At 33.4% G+C, this 25,076-nt stretch overlaps 1 protein-coding gene across 1 annotated transcript in view; it reads right to left on the reverse strand.

Annotated features, from left to right (window-relative positions):
- Positions 1-3,961: 3,961 nt before the first annotated feature.
- The window catches only part of LOC115232520 (GTP-binding protein Rhes), a 151,117-nt gene continuing 130,002 nt past the window's right edge, over positions 3,962-25,076 (reverse strand). Inside the window, exon 3 of the mRNA XM_029802429.2 lies at positions 3,962-14,185. Coding sequence (XP_029658289.2) covers positions 13,638-14,185 — 548 coding nt within the window. The 3' untranslated portion in view covers positions 3,962-13,637. The remainder of the gene's footprint in view (positions 14,186-25,076) is intronic.

Below are 25,076 nucleotides of genomic sequence, written 5' to 3' on the forward strand. Positions count from 1 at the left end.
GATAAGTCACTAATTGTTATACAGTTTGCAAGGTTCTTAATTATGCCTGAAGTACAACTAAAGTTTTTGTGAATGCGCATGATTTTTCTAGCAGCATCCCTTCGTAATAATGCCTGCTTGTGGTTAAATCAAATGTAATCCGTAAAATGCTACATACTGTAAGGTTTGTGTTGATGGAGATATTTATATCGAACTTTTTAATATCCCTACCAGATTTTAAGATTTTATCCATGGTGTGGTCGATCACGGTGTATGATATTACGAAAGTGACGCCTCTAAATTGCCTGGTGTTGTATAGATGTCTAGCTTGAAAAGTCTCACTAGATCTTTAGCCTCAGTACCATCGTTGTTATCCATGGAGATGACAAATAGTGTGGCAAGCGTTCATTCTCACCCAGTTATCGAGGTCGCTGATAGTAAACGTTATCCTGAATTCGAGGACTTTCAAGGGAAGGGTTTTAGATAACGATAATTACAAGTAATGTATATCGAATTAGATGTACCTGAAGAATAGTTTGCATTCAATCTGGCGAAGCCACTAATCGTAAGGGTAATTGTGTCGAGAAGAAGTTTCTGGAGGAGTCTTAAAAACTCGCATTTAGAACAAGAGAAAATTTATGATCGCTAACCGTCATGTAGTGTTCGCGGAAAGCGATTTTCTGTTTGAATCTGAAAGGTTATTTCTTTCGTTTCTATGTTAAAGGTGTTAAAGGGAATGGGGGGTATATTTATGTTTTGTATACTTTGGTAAAATCATTTGCCAGAAATGTAAAGTATGTAAGTTCATATGTAAGTTCATATGTTGCCTGCAAGTATGTGGGCATTGGAAGAGTTTTTTAAAGTTTTAAATAATTTTCAAGGGACTTTTGTTCAATAAATTGGTTTGATGTCAAAGCCCTACCGTTTTTCATCAAACTGATTAAGCAGATTCAAGTTTCTGAACTGAAAATTCCGTTTTCGCAGGGTATTTCAGTTGTGTCTATCTCCCAAAGGTGTTCCCTTCCCATTCGCACCATAACGTTTTCATTTCCGTTTTTGATTCGATAGTGTGTAATGCGTGGAGGTTTTAAAACCGTATTTGTATATTCTTCAAGGAGTTAAGGAGAAGGTAGATCTCTATCATGAAATGGTTGTCCTCGTTTCATAGGTAGGGCTTAAATGGATAGCAGCGGGTACACGTTTTTGTTTACAAACGAAAGGAATGTATTCAATACATAATGTAGAATGTTATGTATATATATATATATATATATATTATATATATATATATATATATATATATATATATATATATATGTATGTATGTATGTATATATATATGTATGTATGTATGTATGTATGTATGTATGTATGTATGTATGTATATGTATATATATATATATATATATATATATATATATATATATTGTAAAAGATGTCTGACTGATGCAACATGTAAATTCATTTGTGTCGGGATTATATTTCGAACAGGTGAACTAAATGGATTATTTTACCTAAAGAAATGCAACTAATGATGAAATCATTCTCATCTTAGACAAAAGATTTTTTTCTGTAAATTAAGAGTTTGTGATAATAGAAAATAATACAATAATGAAGCACAGTTTGTTAACACTTTCAAAACCATTACATATGTACATCAAGAGTGGAGAGAAGCTCATGAAAAATGTTTTTGAATGTAATTCTTTAAAAGATCACATTGTATAATTTTAAATTCCAACAAAAGCACAAAAATAATTTTACAATTTCATTTAGCACCATACACAATTTGACTCAAATTTAATGATCTACGGTAAGTGCTTTATAGTAAAACTCAAATGTGTTATCAACAATATGACTACATCGATAATGTGTCTAGATTTACTGTTTAGCTGTCATCTATGATCCTCAGAAATGCCAAACAGTGAATTTTTTTTTTTTTTTTGTTAAAATTCATTATTGTATCTTTCAGTATTCAAATATAAATTGATTTCTGCTAAAAGAAGCATTCTAACGAATAAAAAAATAATTTTGCTAAAGTTTTAGTCAAAAGCCATAATTTAAGGTAATATGAAATTTATATAAAATATAAATCAACAAATTTTATTTTTCTTAAAACATATTTCTATGTGTTGGGTAAACATCTTGACATAACTAGATTGGAAAAAATTTGCACTTGATGGCATACCCGTAAAAATAGCATAGCAGAAAAAGGTTAACAGCTTCAATTGAAATCATATTTGAATGATAGTGCAAAGTTATTGTAAGATTTGTAGACGCCAATTGTCACTATTTTTACACGTTATTACAACTTAGCTATACTGAATTACTGAATTATATAGATATATGTGTGTGTGTGTGTGTGTGCGCGCGTGTGTGTGTGTGTCTGTATACATATATCTATCTATCTATCTGTCTGTCTATCTATATCTATATCTATCTGTCTATCTACCTATCTATATATATATATATATATATATATACATACATACATACATACATACATACATATATATATATATATATATATATATATATATATATATATATAATATATATATATATGTACTATGTACCAATGTACATCTATTTGAGGTTTTCTGTTGGAATGGACTGAAATTGTATAAGAACCTCACATCAAACTTTTTCATACTAAAGAATTTTTCTTACTCTCTATAACTCACGTATTTTTTAACGATGTTGGAATTGAATTTATGATATATATTTCTTATTTCCCTATTGGTGTGTAATGCCAATTTTTTAAAATACTTTTGATTGATAATATTATCAGACTATCATTTAATAACTCGGCTAATTACTTTACCAGATGAATTCCATTATTTTTACCTAAACTTTTAGTTTTATATCGCTTTCCCTTGTCCGCAAAGCCATTCTCACGTCCGGAAGTTTATGAAAATTGATTATCAAATGGAAATGTCCAGTGACACAAATTTCTAAGTTTTAACTCTCTCCTTTGTTAACGATACTATTTCAATATATTTAAAATACAATACATAATTCAGAGGAAGATAAATTCAATATTATTCACAGAAGAAAAAACTTTAAAACGATTAAATCACAATTTTGAAAGAATATGTAATACTTGATCAAAGTTTTTCGTAAAAACATAAACAAACCCCCAACTTTTATAAGAAAAGCAAAAATGTCCAAAATTCTATTCTTTAAGTTTTATACAATCAATTTCTGAGGTTAAATATATTTACATTTTGTTTGGGAATGTAGATTTTTTATGCACATTTTCATGTGTGTCCGTCGGTATAAATAAACGCGTGACCGCATTTATACAATAATATTTGTAATCACGTATTTGTTTCATCTTTGACTGCTGTGTTTAGTTAAAGTGACAAATGTGTTTCAATATGTTGACATATATGAGTTTATGTATAATTAAATCTCATCTTTGTAAATCAAACAATATATACATTTTTCATAGCTTTGCAAGCAAAATTTCATGTACTATAGACAAATTATTATATACAGCCTCAAAATATTAAAATATTCAGGTTAAATTTTCCTTTGACACGAGTGGGATAATTGTTTATATGAGAAATACATATTCAAATTAAAGATATTTGACTCATATTATTGAACTTTTAGCCAGTATAATATCAGTAAGCAGATTTGAGTAGTAATGAAATCTTTCAGAGTGATAAAGATGTGGAAACAGCATCACTTTATCAGATTATCCTATCAGGAGAAGAGTTGTCAATATTATGAATAGCTCATCTGATAACTGACGGCTCCACTACTACATTATATATATATATATATATATATGATTCATCTGAGATACCCTTAGTGTTATACGTATTTCTTCTGCTTACAATATTTGATAATCTAATCTTTGATTAATGATGATATAAGGAAAGTGGATACTGAAGCGTATCATGTATCATGTATGTCAGTTGTCAAATAGCTTTAAGTTGTTAATTATAAATATATATATATATATATAATATATATATATATATATATATATATATTATATATATATATATATGATTCATCTAAGATACTTTTAGCGTTATCCGTATTTCTTCCGCCTACAATATTTGATACTCTAATCTTTGGTTAGTGAAGATATGCGAAAAGTTGATAGTGAATCGTATCGTCTGTATCAGTTGTCAAATACCTTTCAGTTGTTAATTATACTGATAATATATTGGTGGTTCTGTATTGATTATTGTTTACTGTTCATTAGTATTTATAATTGAATATTGTTTCTGTTTGTGTGACATAAACATATATTGTAATATATATTATGTTGATATTGTGTAATTAATTTGTATGATGGGCTTATGTGTTCATGTCTTTATAACATGCTAACATTGTGTTTACAAAACAAATTCAACGTACAAATTCAATATGCTGCATATTGAATTTTTGTGATTATAGTATTTTGAGATACTCTTTAAGATATGTTTGTACTGTCTGTAGTTATTAACAAAGAAATATTATGCACTTCTATTGTGTTGTTGATTTTGTTTTGTAAAGCCATAAATTGTTTAGATTACGTTTATTAAAAATAATAATATAATTGAAAAAGTAAAAACATTTTATAATACAAATATATAAACATGTTAGTAACCAACTTCTTTTCAGGAGAAAATAATGGTAAATTAATTGTTCCACATTTCTTTGAATAATCTCTGGTGATCCTCAAAAACCAAGCAAAAGTAATTTATCACAATAACTATTAAAACAATTATTTTTCTTCCAAATTTTCTCAGTTGATTTTTGGTATTTACATCTTCGAAATAAAGATTTCTGGTAGTGACACTTCAAAGTTTAAAATACAGTATTTATTTGTTTAAAGGTACAAACAGTTTAAACTATAATTAAGTTTTGAGAGATATTAATTAACAATATATTAATAGTTGTTTATTTAAATTCAAACTTATAATCGAGGTTAGCTGGAAAATGTTGTCCTGATGTTCAGAAGATTGTAATATACCATCTCTAATACCTACAGTTGTATGATCACCGGGGATGTGGTTCACGACTATCATATAGAATGTCTTATAGTCGTTCAGTCACAATCTTATTTATACACTCTGTATAAAAGTAAGGAGGATTTATTCAATATAAAATCGAAAAGTTTTGTTCCTCCTCACGCTAATCTCAAAATTGTTTACGTATTTGCTCAAGAAGGACCTAATGTTGCTGCTTATGTGTTTCGAAAACAAAATCTGGTAATTGTGATAACTTTAATTCTAGTATAACTTATGCTGCAAATAATAAGGCTTGTTATTGTAGACTTGAAACTCTTAATTACGTATTAATTCACCGACAAAAACTACTACTGTCGATGATGATGATGATGATGATGATGATGATGACCTCGACGATGATGATGGTGATGATGATCTTGATTGATGTGATGGTGGAGATAATAGATTGGAATAAATACAATTCCTGTAAAAGCTCTTTGTTGAATGAAATTAATACCTATATGCATACGAATACGCCAATACACACATATATACATACACATATATAGATATTTAACACACACATAAAACACACACTCACTAACACACAAATACGCGTGCACACACACACGTACACACAGATATATACACACAAATACACTGACAGACAGTAGAGTCTTTAAATCCGGTGTATGAGACAGTTCTTGGAAAAGAATTCAGTTTCATTTTAATCTGATATTTTGATGAACACTACTGGATTGTTTTAAAATAAGGAAAAAAGCAAAAACTCTCAAACTTAATACCGTTGCCTGTAGCGATGTTTTATGATTTTAGACAATATTGATTTGCTACTAGAATAAATCCACAAATTTAACAGATAAGGAGATGAAATTATATAACATTCATTCTTTTTTGATTTGCTTTTATGTGTGAGTGAAATTTTCTTTCCTATGCAGTACAACTATATTTGAATCAAAATTAATCGAAAGCATATAATAATTCCTGCTTGGAAGGTTTGAAAATATTCATATCTTACACTGGCGCAAATTTGTGTATTTGTAAGGTGATTAACTCATTGGATTTGATCCATGTATATCTATTAATTGAAAGTAAAACTAGTTTATGCTACTCCGCTGTGCTTTTGAATTTCAAAAATTTTAGAAGTTATAGAGTGACAATTTAAAATTACTGTGTCGCCGAAACAAATTTCAGAATTCGAAATTCAGGTTTGAATTCATGGTTCATTTTAACATGTTTCCATGAACTGGTAGGAATAAATTAGTAATTCAATCACACGGAAACACATGTTAAAGTAACACACCTGCAAATATAGATATATTGTACAGCTAGAAGGAGAAGGAAAAGGAGAGGGAGACTAGGAAGTTGTAGTCAAACTCATGCGATGGACGGCTTTCTTCTGTGATACAGCTATTCAGATGTTTCTTCAGGTTAGAAAATAAGAACTGCCTGCAACAATCAAGCACATAGAATTTTTAATGCGACTCTTTAGATATGTGATACACAAATAAGAATATAAATGTATCACAAAACCTACATAAATTTCAACTTATTAAGAAATAACCCCAAAATTTACACTTTCAAATAAAACAAAGGAAACGTTGTGAAGTATTAAATGGTTTTCAAAAGCCTAAACAATATTAGCAGAAAAATCTCAGAACTAATATCGAATGAAGAAATTTTCTTCAAACTTGCATCCTAATGTGATAAAGCACTGAAAACTAGTGAATTCAAAGATGATATTAAGTGCACTGCTAAACACTCCACCATACGCTAACAAGGAAAGTCGCTACAATATTATTTGCCATATAACTTTTTTATTATTAAAGATTACATTTAACATACTTAAAGATTTCCTAGCTTTGAAACAGCTTCCGCCTCTTACTCGCCAATGTAGGATATTAAGCAATAAATAAAACTAAAATTCAATCATAGCTCTACTACAAGTATAAAAAAAGCTAAATAACGAGTAATCCCACAAAAATAACTGCTAATGATATCTGCATACCCCACAATATAAATGCATGTTTGTATTCGTTGAAGCACTATAGAAGTAATTAGCAACCGCTTGATATCAATACCGAAAGCAAGTTTAAACATAGTGTATAGATATAATATAGGTATCGTGAAGGTAAATTCAAAGACAATTCAACCACAATTCTTTCTTTAGGAGCATAAAAAATCGGAATATAAGAAAACTAATTATGTTTTGGACCTCAAAAAATGCGTTGCAACACTCACCAGAAAGTTTGTGACCAACGGAATATATAATTTATACAAAATGGTACAAAAAGAGACGAAAACAACTGCACACTATTCAATCTGAGATCATAAATGATTAACATACGTCGTCCCTGCGATAAATATTTGCTAAAAAAACTGATAAGTCATGATTTCATATAGTTAAGAGCCCTGATAACAATTTTTCCCAACCGACCTCTTCTCTCTTAGCTGTAGCTATTTAATATAATGGATTGCTTCATTAACTATATGAAATCAGTTTTTTAGCAAATATTTATCGCAAGGACGACGTATATCAATGACTTCTGATCTCAGATTGAATAGTGCAGAGTTGCTTTTGTACCATTGTATCCCAACTCTTCAACTATGTTATTGTTAGCTAGCCCACAGGACAAAGCTCGCCCTAAAACTATATTTAACGAATATATCTAATTCTGGTGCACTTGTAACCGGAATTACTAACACTACTAGATATTTTACTTAATAATATATACTTTGAATATACATTTATATCAACTGAGTTCAACTCTAACTTTTATACTTTCCTTAGTGTTATTATAAAGCTTAGGCTTTATTCCTTATACTTTTTCCCATCCGATTTCCCTTCTCTTGAATTCAACAGCTGAGTATAATGAATTATCTCCCAACTAGATACAATAGCAATATCTATTGTATCTGAATTCTTCCACCTTGTTAATTTTAGCCAGCTCAAGTGATATAATTCGGTCCCAAACTAGTATGCAACGAGTTTAGTCTTCTCTCTTAACTTATTCGCGTCAACGAGTAAGTGAAATTACTAACATTATTAAATATGTCATTCTATATCATGTACTCAGTACTCTGATAATCTTTGTGCACTCTTCACACCCGCACATTTACATAGATAAATATGGAATGTATGTATATATGCGTGAACATGTAATATGCACCTGAAAAACATGAAAAGTAGTTATAAATATGAAATCCCTTGTATCTAAGAGAGTACCTTTATGTCATAGATACAACGAATATAATAATTCCTCTCTTCCTTATCCCTTTCTTCCTATTTATTTCTCGGATTTTTTCCAACTATGTTGCCAGCATCTGAAAGGACTGAATACAAAACAGCATAACTTTTGATTGAATACAAAACAATATATAAAATTACTTTTGGTGGTATTCATTAGCAGTAATCTCTTCTTGTACCAGCCTTGAAAGTACAAAGCAAAAAGTTAGTCAGCTTGTTGTTTGGGGTTTTGTTTCACTTTAGAAATATTTGTTTTCAATGCCAATAAACCTATTGACTTTTGCATTATTAATATATCTACTTCATTTATAGCTAACATCTGATAAATTGATTTCTTACTATCAAGTTTGAAAGCTAAATCATAATACACTTCAAATATTAATAAAATGAAGATAAAACTCTAAAAGCCTAGAAAAAAAATTGATTATGTGCTATCCGTATGAAGAAATATATCTGATAATGTGTTACTAAAATTGACAACGTCTCTTTGTGGAAAACACATTTATATTCTAATTTAGTGCATTCTTCAATCATAGCTTCCTAATTTATTTCATCATTGAAGCGATTTTTATACAGTTTATTGATAATATAGTTCAGAGTCTAAGGAATACTAAGGTGGGGCATTCATCTTTAATAGAGGCTGTTCCCAACTGATGTAACGAGTTGGAGACAAGTCATGAAACGGACTCCTAAGTGATCCAATCCGTCACTACCGAGAAATGCTCGAAGCTTCCGATAAATTAAATGAATGCCCTAGTTAATATTCCCAATAAAATACATTCCACTTGAAGTCACTGAAGTTCTTCCATCGAAATTACACAATATCCTTTTATCACTTCTGTAAATTTGGAGGTATTCAAACGGTTTAAAATGATTTGCAGAATTTCATTATCAAGCTGATATGGATGCTGCAATAATTTATCAGGGTAATTTTAAATCAAATTAAATGAAGAATTAAACGCGAAAGTGACGACAGCAAAATTATCAACAATATATACTTTTATTGGATCAAAACGATGAAACTTGTATTTCTCCAAGAATTAACCGCCGAATAATTGTCAGATCACACCGTAACCTTAAACAAAAAGAACTACCTACTCAACAAAGTAATTGTAGTCACACTGTATCTGGAATATATTATAGGTTGGTAACGGTTCGAAACTATTTGTTGGCAGGTTTGATCAATCAGCTCTGACATAAAGCTATTAACGAAATGTCTGTAAATCAGTTACACGAATGAGATAGAATTTCTAGGCAAATCACTCATTAGCAGAAGAGACGATGTTATAACTTCTGGCAGAGTTTGGTTTAATTTTCAGCTAATTCAAATTTAAGTAATTCATGGATTAGAGTCAGTTTGAACATTGCCAAAATGATAGGGATTAGCATATGCAAATGTAAGAACGTATACAGAATTTGCATGTATGACCTACACTACACAATGTATATTAAAATATATTCATATGCATACAAATTGGTGCAGACATCGTTAACTACACACATACGCATATAGATATGTATGTGTGTGTGAGTGTGCGTATCTATCTGTATGTGTGTAAATGTATATATATATATATATATACATACACATACACACACAAATGTATACACATAGGGAATAACTTTAGAGTTTTAAAATTATGCACCAGGTTTGATAGTAAGTAAAGGTAATCATCCTATTATTCTCTCTAGCATAGAATTGAATAATGACACACTGAAAATTTAACATATTAATATATATATATATATATATATATATATATATACAATAACACTGGTATTACTATGCGGTTCTATGCTTTACACCCCATGCACTTTCATACAATGCATTCTAAAACAATCTGTGGTTCTATATATGTATATATATCTGGGCTTTCTCTTTCACTCTCTCTCTCTCTCCCTCTCTCTTTCTGTGAGAGACAAACAGATAGATAGACAGAGAGAGAGAGAGTGTGTGTGTGTATGTGTGGATTTGTATATATTTATGTATACGAATGCTTAGTTCTAAGTAACAAGCTTTCCAGAAGTTCCAAATAAGGCTTGTTACCACTGGATAAATGAAACTCCTTCTCATCGGTTGATTTATATCATAGAGTGGAATAGCTAATATCGACTGCCAGTGGACTGTTACAGGAAGAGCCACTGCTGGCTAGCTTCTGACTGCTAATGGGTAAGTCTGCTACGACTAACGGTGGTATCATAAACTGCAGATTGCTCTAACAGAAAAAAAAATTATATATACCTACAGTCTTAACCAAAGACTACCGAAAACTGACCGGGATTCATACCCAGATACGATTTTACGATATATGTATGTGATTCTCTCTTTCTCTCTCTCTCTCTGTCAGTCTCTCTCTCTCTCTTTCTCACTCTCTCCCTCTGCCTGTCTGTCTCTCTCTCTCTTTCTGTCTCTCACAGAGAGGGTGTGTGTGTGTGTGTGAATTCGTATATGTAATTTCAATTCGTTGGTGGTAATCCAAGGAAGTTTACAGGTCTCACAGCCAATGACTTCAAGAGAAGCTTTACTCAGCATATGCGCTCCTTCAGGCCATAAGTTTTACCCCATATATCATAAGATTAAATTTGCCCCTCAAGAACAAGTGCCGTCTATTTAACATACTTTCACACGTACACGCACACCCGCATATACCCCCACACACACACACACATACACATGCATCTAATAAAGTTCGTTCAGAAGACTTCGACCCCAATTATGGTAGAAGATATTTCCTTAAGATGCAACACATCTAGCGATGGCCCACATCATTGCGAAGCGAACTTTATAACCACATATACTTTATCAGCGTCTCTGTTGCTATGCAAAATTTGAAACTTGTCAAAAGGTTTCATTTGAATAGAGTATATTCATGATTAACGAGACTGGAATAATTATCTCTGGAGTCACCACGTGCGACTTTCATGTGGTGCTCTGTAATATACACTCTCTCCATTCACACAGTCTTATACGCATTCACACAATCCAAACTCGTATCCTGCCACTTAATGAGAGATTGAACGATGCTTAATATTCGTGCCAGTAACAGCAAATAATTATTCGAAACACAACTACTGATAATGAAACTCTTTAATAAATGACAATAATTGATTATTAAATATACCATTAAGATATTCTTCTTACCTCCACAATATTTTTTATTTTACTTGCAACTAATAAATAAAACTGTCCAAGTTCAAGCTAGGCTGCAAACCTGATGATGGATTTGTCACTAGTGAACTCAAAGAAATGTAGTTCACTTGCCGTCGTCATCAACGCCATTGCTATTACCACCACCAGTAAGCGCATCATCATCATCATCATCATTATCATCATCAACAACAACAACAACAACATTCTCCTCCTCCTCATCATCATCATCATCTTCAACATCATCATCATCATCATATTCATCATCATCATCATCATCTTCATCATCATCATCATCATCATCATCGTCATCATCAACAACAGTATTCTCATCCTCATTTGGGTAGCTTATAGAAAAAAGTTCATCATCCCCGTTACAATATCAAATAGAACTGGAAAATAATATTTCAAGAAACAAAAACATAAAAATAATAATAATGATATTAACATTAAAATAATATTGTATAACAGTGGTAAACTGTAAAGGTGGAATGGATTAGTTCCATTATTTCCGTCATTAAGAAAAAAAGTCTCTCGTTATGGGAGTTCATAATGTTAAAGTTATTGGATTGTGTTCTGTATTAGAAAAATATACCACACCTAATTCTCATACTTGGAGTCCATGTAAATTATGCGAGAATCTGTATTTTTGTATTCACATATTGTTATACTTTATTCTTTCCCAGTCTCTCTCTTTGTGTGTACACATAGTAAATTTGCAAATGTCTGTAAGTATAATTTATATCAATGTGTCTGTCCTTTGACACTGTGTCGTATAAAATCACCGTTAGTAAGAAAGATGTTCGACTGTCATTAGATTATGAAGATGAAAATCAAACAATGGAAAAAAGAAATTTATGAGCAGAATGTCCGGTTGTTGACTCTCTTAATGTCGACGAATGCTACATCCCTGCCACAAACACAAGTAGTGTCAGGGTTCAAATGTGCAGTAATGTTTTGAGAAAATTATATTTGCGCCCGACTAACATAGAATCCTAAGAAATAAACTGCAAAAGGCCAACTAAGTAAAATAGAAAATGTCTGTGGATTCCAGCTGTTCTCTTCATAATTTATGCATTTATTATAAAAGAAAATGCCAGTGTCTTCAGAATTAATGTTTTCAGATTATTACCTGTGTTTCTCTTAAAAAAATAGTATTGCTTTAAGCAAAATTGTTAGTGATTATATAAGTAGCCAAAATAGAAAGACACCCATAATGCAGCGCTTTTGTATTGTGTTTTATAAAGACCTAGTTGAATATAATAGGATTCCACATTAATTATCCGAGATTCTGCATGGATGACATGCATAAGTGGGTTTAAATTCTTTAAGAAAAATATTTCTCTCTTGCAGTTTATAAAGGTAAAATTTAAATAAAATGAAACAGGATTTGGCTGGTGGAAGAATACTTATACATTTTTCTCACAGTTTGGTAAGTGATTGAGAACACTTCTAGTAGTGTGTTTGGGTGTGAAAACGGCGGATGAATTTAAGGCAGGAATTGATAGAATGCTTCAGAAGAAATAAATAGACAAAGAAAGAAATGTTATCATCGCTAGGGTGGAAACTGGAGCAGCTTTACTTTGTGAGCTCCTTGCAGATAATGAGTGATAAAGTTCAACGATGTCTTTAACTTTCAATTCCTGATATGATCTGAAATGTATTTAAATAATTAAATTTGCTATTGTATCCACTTATAAAGGTAAGGAAATCACATGTTTTCATATAGTTTTTAATGAATTAATTTTGGCAATAAGTATTTATAAAGTCTGCTTTCTAATCTGAAATCCTGAATATTAAAAGTTGTGAGCCCTTTAAACTTATTATAATTCACATGTATCTGAATTACATTATTGAAAGTGATACAACACCACCTGAGCGGTGACGAAATATTTGAAAATAGTTTTTTTTAGTACCCAGAAATTCAAACTACAATTGAGACATGTTTAAATTATTTTTCTAGTGGAAATAGATGAATAAATAAAAAATATATCAACCAGTTGATGAAAAATACAGCCGATCTAGCAATCTACAAAATAATACAAAACGTTTAAAAACATATACTTCAATGTGTCACTTTCAAGAGAAAATCAGCTCTGTATGTTGAGTTTTATTTTTAATCTGTTCAGGAATAATTACGTGCACAGAGCAAGTTAAAAGGAAGTATTTGCTTATCGTTCCAATCCGTACAAACGAGAGAATATTATAGGCAAAGTTTCCTGTCAGAATTCCAGTTTTCAATGAAATTATAATTTGCTTTTCAAAATGGAAACAAAAACAGTTCTTGTCAAATGGATCACTGTATCAGACATTTGGATTCACGTGCTCCATCTGGTGAGGTTTTAGTGCGTCCTGTCCTTGTCTGAGCAACAAGCAGGTCAGTTCTAATACTTGGTCTACGTACGTTTGGTGCAACAGTTCCACAAGCATCACTCATTTTTCGTCGAATAGACATACCTTTTCTTTGATTGTTACCACTAGTTGAACCAATGTATGTTGGCTGAACTCGGCGGTGCATTGATGGACTCATTTCTGAAGGGAGTTTAGCAATTTCAAATAAACGTAGAAATACTTCATCAACATTAACGCTCTTTTTTGCTGATGATTCAACGAAAGCGCAGCCATGCTGCCCTTCTATCTGCTTAGTCACTTCTGAGGCTTCGACAACCCTTTCACTTTCTTTGTCAGCTTTGTTACCGACAATAACCATTGGGATATCCAAAGTCTTCTGACTCTTTAAACCTGCACAGTGACCTTTGCATTCTAGAATTTGTTCTCGTAGTCGAATAGCTTCTTCAAAAGACTCTCGGCTGTCGATAGAATAGACGAGGATAAACAAGTCACCTGAAAAATATAATAAAACAAATATATTATTTTCTTTCTATACATATATAGGTACATAATTACAAACACATGTACATGTGTATACTATGCATACATATAAGTATGTGTGTATATGTCTGAAGATAAGCTTTCCATATATTACTTTGTGTGTGTGTGTGTGTGTGTGTATGCATGTGTGTGTGTGTGTGTGTGTGTGTGTGTGTGTGTGTGTGTGTGTGTGTGTGTGTGTGTGTGTGTGTGTGTGTGTGTGCACATGCAAAGCACAGTAAAGGGATGAACGACATTTTCCAGGAAACTAGCTGACAAGCAAAACTGCAACGAGCTGTTTACTTCTCCTGCCGTGTGCAACTTTCAGTCCACGCCACTACAGAATGTCTGATATCACGCGCTGAGTAGCTTGATTGTAAGTTAATCTGCTGAAATACTTGCCGCTAAATAGTTGCTAAGATCCCCAGGAAATTCTGTGCAATATCAAATGCAATTTTCAGAAAACAAATTTTATATACAATTTTTTTGGTACTATATAGACACAGACATATTTATTCTTACATCGAATTTCAGAGACAAAATACCAGAGGCGCAAGAATTTATTAAATCAGCTATTTTTTTAATGTATTTTGAATGGATTTATAAGAAAATGGGGAAAACTGATAAAGTATTTATTTCACTTACAGGTACGTTAAATGGAACGCCACATCAAATGAATGAAGGATTAGCTCAATTGCCTTCAGGAGAAAGAGAAGTCAGATACGGTATGACTATGTTTTCCTGTGGCGTAAGCGACGTAAGTAAAGTTAAATACCCAGTGAATGTAAAAACAATTTTTGCAAATTTAACCCTTACAGAACACTGACATAATTAGGTACATAAATTACACTGACAAGCTTGTAATTTTGATGTAAAACCTAGTAATTCTAGTGTCACATAACAAATGAACAATGTATATATTATGTATACTTGAAATTATCCTAAAAACAAATTCCGTTTTGCATAATTGACCATAGAAAAGACAGCAAAAAAATTAAGGATATTTAGATGAAAAAATAAGTCGAAGTCTCATTAAAAACTGTAAGTTACACTGAAACACATTTATAACAGAGAAGATTCAAGATCTAGCAGCAATAATTCCTCAGACAAATTAACTCATTTCATAAGCTGCTTTCACAAGCTAAAATAATTGACTCGCATTTTTGTTCCATTCTTAAGTTATTTCATCTCCCTCACCCCTCTGTCATTGATATGCATTCATATACATATTTGCACCCATATATTAAAGTATGAATTACAAGCAACGCTAATAATGGTTTTAAGGTTTGACAAAAGGCCAGTATTTCAGGGGAGTGGATTAGTTGATTAAATTGAACTCTGTATTCAACATGTATTTATTTTATCGATCCCGAGAAGATGAAAGGCATAGCCAGCCTCGGCAGAATTTGAACTCAGAACATAAAGACAAGAAACTCAAATAATTCAAACATTATCGATACCACATAATTACTGATGTGTTTTGTTAATTCGCTTCTTAAGTTCGGGACAATGCCAGGCGAAATGTCACTTTAAAACGCAGTGTTGAAAAGTTAAGACATTGAATAATCAAACCAGGTGAGACAATTCGTCCCGTGAATGATCGAGAACGGAGGATATAGATATTTCGGTTAACGATAAGGCGTAAACGATATATGGTATCGATAATGTTTATATTTTTAGTGCTGCTTATAACTCAAAGTTGAATTTTTTTTTCTCTCCGCAGTGCTGTTGCACATCAGGAAATAGATGCTACACTAATAGCATATTTACCAAAAGCCAGAAACCAAAATGCAAACACACACACAAGCAATAATTAAACGTGAGCTATTATAAGTTTCATGCCTCTGGAAATACAACGCTTTGACGAGATTGTACAGTGTCTCGTGTGTTTTCAAGCAATCATTCAGGCTCAGAACAAAATAAAGCCGCTCTCTGATACTACCATCAACGGAACAATACACTACACTACACATATACACACCCACACATACATACACACATACAATTATTATTAGTAGTAGTAGTAGTATTTAAAACATTTTGATTCGGCTCCGTGTGATTTAAAATTCCGCTCCCTTCTTTACAGAAACCTAGCTCTTTCAGACTTAACAAACAGATTTCGTTTACATAACTCCTGCTAAATGTATTGAGTACTTCTCTCTCTCTCTCTCTCTCTCTCTCTCCCCCTTTCTCTCTCTTTCTCTGCGTGCGTGTGTGCGTGTGCGTGCATGGGTGTGTCTGTATTTGTGTGCGCTCCACTCACCATCTGACAACATGTGTCGGTTTGTTTACGTCCCCGTATTTTAGTATTTCAGCAAAAAAAAGCGACAAAATGACAGGCTTTACACAAATAAGTACAGAGTCGATATGGTCGACTGAACCCTCCCAAAAGATGCCCCTGATAGAAGCAAGTAAAAATTCAAGGATATATCTGTTTACTATGCCTAGCATAGAAGCAAGTAAAAATTCAAGGATATATCTGTTTACTATGCCTAGCATAGAAGCAGACGTCGTTAAATCAATATCATTTCTTTTACCTATTCTCTGGCCTGATTGATATAGGGCATCACTCGAAATATTTTATTCCTATCCACTTTTTTTGGTGCATTTATTTTCATTTTACTTATCCATGTTATCGCTTCGTATCGTATTTTTACTCTCTTTTAACCAGGTTTTTCACTTGCCTGAGCTTACGTATCAACTGTGTTTGTCTCCTCCTTGTCACATAATCTCCCTCTAATAGCATATATACCACAAGCTAGTAACCAAAATGCAAACACACATACATACATACATACACACACGTATGCGCGCACACACATGCACATACATATAAACAAGATTTATCTGCGAGCTACTATAAGTTTCATGCCTCTGAAAATACAATGATCTACACACACACACACACGCACGAACATACACATGAACAGATACATACACATATACATTACTACATACATACCTACATATATATGTGTCGTAAGTATCCGTGTATTCACAAAATTAGGTATAAACAACATATATGTTCATGCTCTATGTATGCATGCGTGTGTGCGTGCGTATGTGTGTACTTGTATACGTGTACGGGTCTCTTTTGTGTGAGCGCGCGCGTGTGTGTGCGTGCGCGCGCGTGTGTGCGTTGCTCTCAAAATTTACTCATGTTAGCGTGATCAGATGTATTATTCAAATGTCTCTGTACAGAAGACCACGTTTCTTCGGGGAAGCCAACGATTCCGGTGATCCTACATTAGATTAATATCTCAGATTAGTGTCTCAAGGATTTATCTCTAATGTACATATGCTACTTCTTGCAGATAACATCTTAGGATTTTAAGTTAAAGGATAAGACTGCGTTAGTAATGACTTAACTTATAAGAAGTGTGTTTGTTTCCGTCGATACTACACCAGAAATAGTAATTTAGCTAAGGTGAAAATATATATTTCAACTTTCTTTTTCTGCACACTCCATACTTATTAATTAGCTTTTAATTGTATGTTGTAGTAAAAGTAAGTAAATTATTCATTATTGTTGAAGGTGCGAATCGATAGCATTCTCATGTTGTTGGATAGAGCTCTCGCGTCGCAGTATTTGTGCCAACTCTCCGCACCCTGGATTCAAAATCGGTCGAGATCAACTCTGTCGTTTTTTAACAAAAATGTAGCAACCTACGATGGGCGATTAGTGGAAGTCCTTGGACGTCAGAAAGCGATATTTTGCGGTATCTGTTTCAGGTATTTGCGTTCTGACAGCAACGTCTAATTTGGTATCAGTCGTTGACCTTTTCTTGGTCCAATCAGTGACATGGATAGAGAAGACTTGCATGTATAGGAATCTGCTGCTGTTCCACAAGTAAAACTTGCTCAAACCTGCACTTACAAGTGCAAATGTAGAGTAAACTCTGACCGTTGGAGGCCTAAGATGCAGCCGGGAAAGATAGGCAGTGTTTGTCTTTCTTGTAGCTTTTGTGGATGAGGTTGTATAGTGGACCTGACTGAAATGCTTGAAGATACACTTCCTTCTTTGGCCAAGGTTTCATCGAATTTTTCATATTTCCCTTGAAATGAAAAGTGAAGGTAGAGAAATAAGTGCTGCCTTCCTGTAAATTGGCTGAAAGGTGGATGAAATTGAGGGAGGGGGAGAGAGTACTTGACCCAGTGGTCAAAGTGACCGAGTTTTGTGAGTTTTCCACGAGCACACATATACACACACACACATATAAAGAAAGGCACTAAAGACATTTAGTGGGAATTACATAACCAAATAGACAGACATGCAGACAGACAAACAGACAGACAGACAGACAGACAGACAGACAGACAGATAGATAGATAGATAGATAGATAGATAGATAGATAGATAGATAGATAGATAGATAGATAGATAGATAGATAGATAGATAGATAATTGTGTGTGTGTATTTGTACCACACCGCTTGATAATTGGTGTTGGTTTGTTATGTCCCCAGTAACTTAGTGATTCGGCAAAAGTGATAATAGAATAAGCAGTAGGCCAATAAAAAAATAAGTGCTGGGATCGAAAGGTAAGACTAAATCCTTCATGGATGTTTACCAGTATGACCACAGTCTAATGACTAAAATACGTAGACGATAACAGATAGAACAGATAATAAGTAGAATAACTGCTATGCTGAAAATTATTTGACTCTGTTGCGAAAAAAAAAGTGAAATTTTTCATAGCAAAATTTGCAAAGAAAATACGTCGACTTATATACCAAGACGAATTTAGAACTCTAAAAAATTGTATGTGAAATGCGGCACGGTAATATTTAAATATCTACACTAAATATATACTACGTTGGCTCGTATGCCGGAAAATACGTTATGTTGATCACGACTAAACATCATAAATTTCTTCACGGAAAATAAAACAACCAAAAAGAAGAAAAATATATTCAGATATAAAGAAAAGCATTAGAAATGCGATAAGTATTTACAATTTTAAAAACAAAATAGTAGTAGTAGTAGTAGTAGTAGTAGTAGTAGTAGTAGTAGTAGTAGTAAAGCAAAAAGTCACTTTCGATTGTCAAGCAAGCTTGCAAATTCGCAAGGCAACTTGACATTAATCCTGATATAGTTCAAGAACCTGAAACCACTGACACAAAACAAGCGAAATGGATCAAGCAGACCGCAAAAAAGAACGAGCAAAAACAAATTGACGAGTGATGGAGTCAGAAGCTTCTGCATGGACAGTATATACTTCGAAGTTGAAATACTGATGTAAACCAATCAACAACCCATCAGTGGCTGAAAAGTTCAGGGCTGAAAGCAGAGACTGAAGGTTCCATATTGGCGGCACAAGCCCAAAACTTGCTCACAAAACACTACCAGGTTAACGTTCTTTGCAACGGTTCTGACCGTAAATGTAGATTCTGCGACACATTTGACGAAACAATAAACCACCTCGTCTCGGGATGTCCTGTGCTAAGACCAAACGAATATAAAAATCTCCAAGATAGAGCAGGACAGTATGTGCATTGGGAAATAAGTAAACACTACAAAATCAGCACTCATGTTTACTGGTATGAACATCATCCTGAGCCAGTCGTTTAAGGTAAAAATTCCACTATCTTGATGGAGAAAGAAAAAAACTTGTACACTAATAGGTGTTAGTGTTTCCACTGATAAAAAATATATCTGTCAAGGAATTTGACAAAGTAAGTAAATATAAGGACCTGGAAATTGAAATATAAAATATGTGGCATCGTAAAACGAGAACTTTTCTTGCTATTGTAGGTTTCCTTGGTATGATAGAAAAAAGGGATACCGGAAGCTTTTATGTAAGATCCCAGGAGAACTATGTCTCAGAGAAATCCACAACATTGTACAGACAAGTACTGCCCACATCCTTACAAAAACCCTATCTATTTAAATGTCTGTGTTTTATTACATGAAGATATTTCAATAGCTCCCCTTCCCAAGCTTTCAGTCATACTGTAACATCTATTATCCTTCCCTCGCCTCAAGACGATGGGTGTGTCTCGGCAAGTGACTGTAATAAACATGCAGATTAAAAGTAAAAATGCCTATAATGATAATGATAATAATAATAATGATAATAATAATAATATAATAATAATAATAATAATAATAATAATAATAATAATAAAAAAAAAAATAATAATAATATTTTCTGTAGCCCATCTTTTATACCACAGCGTAGATGGAACAAATAAGTCAATGCTGTGGTCATGGAGTGTTACTACCTTAGCAACCCTGTGGACGAAATTGATGTTCATATTAGGGGATGCAGACAACGTATGTATGATCAATGGAGAGAAAGAGGATTGTTTCAAATCACGGGACAGAGATTATGCGATCAAGTTAGAGCAATAAGAAATAAATGGAGAGTGTACAGATGAAAAGTTGATACTAGATAACATTGAAAGTCAAACGTTTTGGAGTGACATCAGGAGCAAAGGCAAGGAGCATAAGAAGGATACTGAATGGTTACAAGAACTGAAACAAACAGTAGTCTGTCCAAAACAGGCAAACCTAGTTATTTCAGTTAGGGAAGTGAAGGAAATCAATAAAAATTGGGCAACTGGATGGCCCCGGAACCAAATGGAGTCCAATGTTACTGGATCAAAAGATTTGATGTGATGCACGAATAGCTGCACAATTGCAGGCCGAAATCCTGCTTGCCACTTATGTGGAAATTATTAACTGGAATAGTCGCAGAGTCAAAGTACGAACATCTTGAAAAAATGGAATCCTTCCACATGAGCAGAAGCTTTGCAAGCGTAATTGCAGAGGTACCAAGGATCAAACTCCTGGTAGACAAAACTGTACTGGTAGACTGCAAGAGGAGGAAAACTAACTTAGCCATGTCATTGATCGATTATTATAAGGCGTACGATATGATCCTACATTCTTGAATTATGGAATGTATGAACCTATTTGGTATTGCATCGAATATCGAGCGTTTGATTAGAAAAAGTATGGCGAAGTGGAGGAAGGAACTGACAGCATATGGAAGAAGTTTAGGGAGAATAGAAACCAAGAGAGGCGTCTTCCAAGGGGACTGCCTGTCCCCACTGATCTTTGTACTCTGCATGATACGATTACCTCTGGTCCTGAAGAAAATAAAGGCTGGGTATGTATTCATGAGCCGCTAACAAAAGTCAACCATTTGTTATTCATGGATGACCTTAAACTTTATAGTAAAGATGAATTTCAAGTCAGTTTCCTCTTTGATACGGTGTATACTTTCAGTGCTGATATCAGAATGGAGTTCGGACTGAAAAAGTGTGGTGTGTTAGTCTTGAGGAGTGGCAAAATCATATGTATGGATGGGCTAGCGATACCGTCGGGGGAGGTTATGAAGCAGATAGAAGAGATGGGCTATAAGCATTTGGGGATATTGGAAATAGATAAATTTATGGAGAAAGAAATGACAAAAAAATTTAAGGTGGAATACTTGCGCAGACTGAGACTGATCCTTAAGTCAAAATTAAATGGACGGAGTAAGATTGAAGTTATCAACACCTGGGCGGTTTCACTCCGTAGATATGGAGTAGAGGTAATCACATGGACAGTAGATGAACTAAACAGCTTAGACAGAAAGACAAGGAGGTTGCTGACTCTATATGGTATACTCCACCCAAAAGGTGACACAGACTGACTGTATGTACCAAGAAAAAGAGGGGAAGAGGACTGATTGGATGCGAACACAGTAGTAAAGTAGAAAACAACATAGCATGGTATGTAAAAAATGCCACAGAACCACCATTATTGGAAGAAAGGTCAGGCTTGTGTAAGATGGAAGATTGCAAAGGACTTGAGAATGAATTGAACTGAAAATGGGTAAAGAAAAGAATGTAGGGATAATTTCATAGGTACGTTGAAGATAAGACAGACAGAGAAAAAAGATGGCTATGGATGATTTAAAACCGGAAACGGAAGCTCTAATTTGTGCTGCCCAAGAGCAATCATTTAGAACGGATTACATCAAATACAGAATAGATAACACATCAGAAAGAGATAAGTGCAGAATTTGTGGACAGCATGGTGAAATCTTATAGCATATTACCATTCAATGTACGCCACTGGCCCAGAAAGAATATAAGAGACATCATGATAACATAGCAAGGATTTTCCATTTGACAATTTGCAACAAGTATGAATTTGACAGAGCAAAAAAGTGATACGAACATAAATCCGAAGGCATCACCGAAAATGATAATGCAAAGATCCTATGGAATTTTATGATACAGTGTGACCATGAGATAGAGAATAGGAAATCAGGTATAGTTTTAATTGAGAAAGAAAGCAAACGATGCTAGATTATAGATATAGCATGCCCAGCTGACAACAAGGTATGTTATGAGGAAGAAAGAAAAGTCGATAGATATGATAGGTTAGCTTGGGAGGTTAAGCAGTTGTGGTCGCTGAAAAAAGTGGTAGTAGTACCAATAAGTGTCGGTGTCCTGAGCACAGTGAGTAAAAATCTTGAGAAATACATAGAACAAATAGGGGATGCAGTAAGGGTGGAACACTTGCAGAAAACACCACTGCTTGGAACCACACGAATACACCAGATGGTGCTCGGTAATAAAGGGTGTTACCTTAGTTCACTGGTAGGGAACATGCTTACACCGTAGTACATCTTCAGCGTTAGATGCTGTGCAAAGACAGGAATAATAATAATAATGATGATGATGATGATGATGATGATGATGATGAGGATAATAATAATAATAATAATAATAATAATAATAATAATAATTATAATTATAATTATAATAATCGCCTAAGAATTGATATTTTAATAGTTTAGTTTTTTTTTATTCAATTTAGTTTTTAGCTGATATTTCTGTCTAGGTGTATTCTTGACAGATATTAAAATATTTTAATAAATGGTGTTATATTTTTTAATCTAATATTTATATAAATACCTATATGCTATATCTATCATTTTTCGTACATTTCTTTGTTTTGATGTGTTCACTAAAATAAAAATAAACGTAGAAACTGAAAAAATAAATAAAAATAAGAAATTTTGTCAAAGTAAATATTTTGTTTTAATACTTTCATTGGTTTCTTTTCTTTTCGTGACTACAGTTCAATATTCGTTATTTCCGACATCTCAATACCAAGAAAAGCAGACATTTTGAATTTCTGTACATCAGTTTAATATCTTTTCAAGTAGCATTTGATAATCTAGTGGCATTCTGATTCAAATACTGCCAAAGGATTGACCTGACGATGAATTTATCGGAGATGAACTGTCTGCAAGCGCTCTCTAAATATAGCAGTATGCTTTTGTGTGCGTGTATGCGCGATTGTATGTGTGTGTGTGTGTGTGTGTGTGTGTGTGTCTGTGTGTGTGTGTGTGTGTGTGTGTGTGAGTGTGTGTCTGTGTGTTGTGTGTGTCTGTGTGTTGTGTGTGTGTGTGTGTGTGTGTGTGCGTGTGTGTCCGTACAGAGAGAGAGAGAGAGAGAGACAACGCTTTGGTAAGAATCACGACACATGTCTACAGTCATTTTCTATCTTTACTACGGAGGAGCTTTGAGAAACAAAGAAAATTGGACTGTTCGGTTGTCTAGGATTAAAGGTATCTTCAAAGTATTTGAGATGATATGTAATATGTCCGGTTTCACGATGCGTAATATATCCGGTTTCACATTCACCAGAGCAAATCAGCGGCTTACAAATTAGAAAGACAAGTCAACGTCAAATAATGTTGTAAGTCACTGAACCGATGATCATCTTAAGATATTTGGGATTGATTCTAGTCAGACTTTCAGACAAAACTAGGAAATGAACTGAAAGGAAGTTACTCCTCAATATTCAAGTAGAAGTGATCTCCACATACAGCGCCTCTGTGATTGGTTACCAACTAGAATGGATTATCTTAACTTTTATTTCTTGTGAAAAGGGCACTTTCCAATAAACTGAATGTCAATCAGCTGATAATACTCTCTGTATGGTGTAACTTGCATAGCCTTATATAATCTGACTGATCCGTTTGTCTCATCTGTTTAACCACAAATGTCTCTTTAAATAAGTCCCTTTAACTAAGTCGCATCCCTGAGTCAGACGTATACGAAGACTACACATCTTCCATACGAAATGTTATCAGGTACTCACAGTGCCTCTACCAACACGAACGGTGGAATATCAATCATTTGCCTTTTATAAAAGCTTGGTGGCGATCAAGTACGATAAAGGTCTCTGAAAGAGATAAGGATCAACTAAAATTCCATTTTGGAGAACTTCAGTCCGAGGATCATGACACCTAAAAATCCTTGATCTAGTCGTGTTATTATGAGCATTACTGAATCAGGATGACCTCTACAAGTTAGGCAGAGCTCTCAACTGGTCTTGTTCAAGATGTAAGCGGACCGATGGACGACTCTACAAACATGCATTCAGTGTCCGAGCATTGCTGGCTTGTAGAGCTTTCTTAAACAGATAATGTGGATTCGGTTATCAACCGATTTTATCGTAAATATCACTCCACTGCTTTCATTTTAGTCGAAAAGTGCAGTCAGTTTATTCTCAGTCTGGTGGCTAGAGCGAAAATTGTTTGTTGACCAAAATGGAAAACAATGGTAATTAGAACAGAACAGTAATTTTGCTCGATCAAGGCTAAACTGGATTGAGCCAAAACATCAAGAACAACAATTATTTAAATAATAATAATAAATCAACGAATATTAGTAACAAATAAGTTAATATTTGAGTTGACAAATCAATCTTGTCAACTCAAATGTTGATATTTTAGTAGGAAAACAGACATGATGAATTATGGTATTTCACTCTCTAGAAAATTTATTGAACTCCATTGTATATTTATGCTCTAATATATACTACTGTGTATCTAATATACAGTAGAAGACTT

The sequence above is a fragment of the Octopus sinensis genome, linkage group LG2 (assembly GCF_006345805.1).
Source record: "Octopus sinensis linkage group LG2, ASM634580v1, whole genome shotgun sequence".
Lineage (NCBI taxonomy): Eukaryota > Metazoa > Mollusca > Cephalopoda > Octopoda > Octopodidae > Octopus > Octopus sinensis.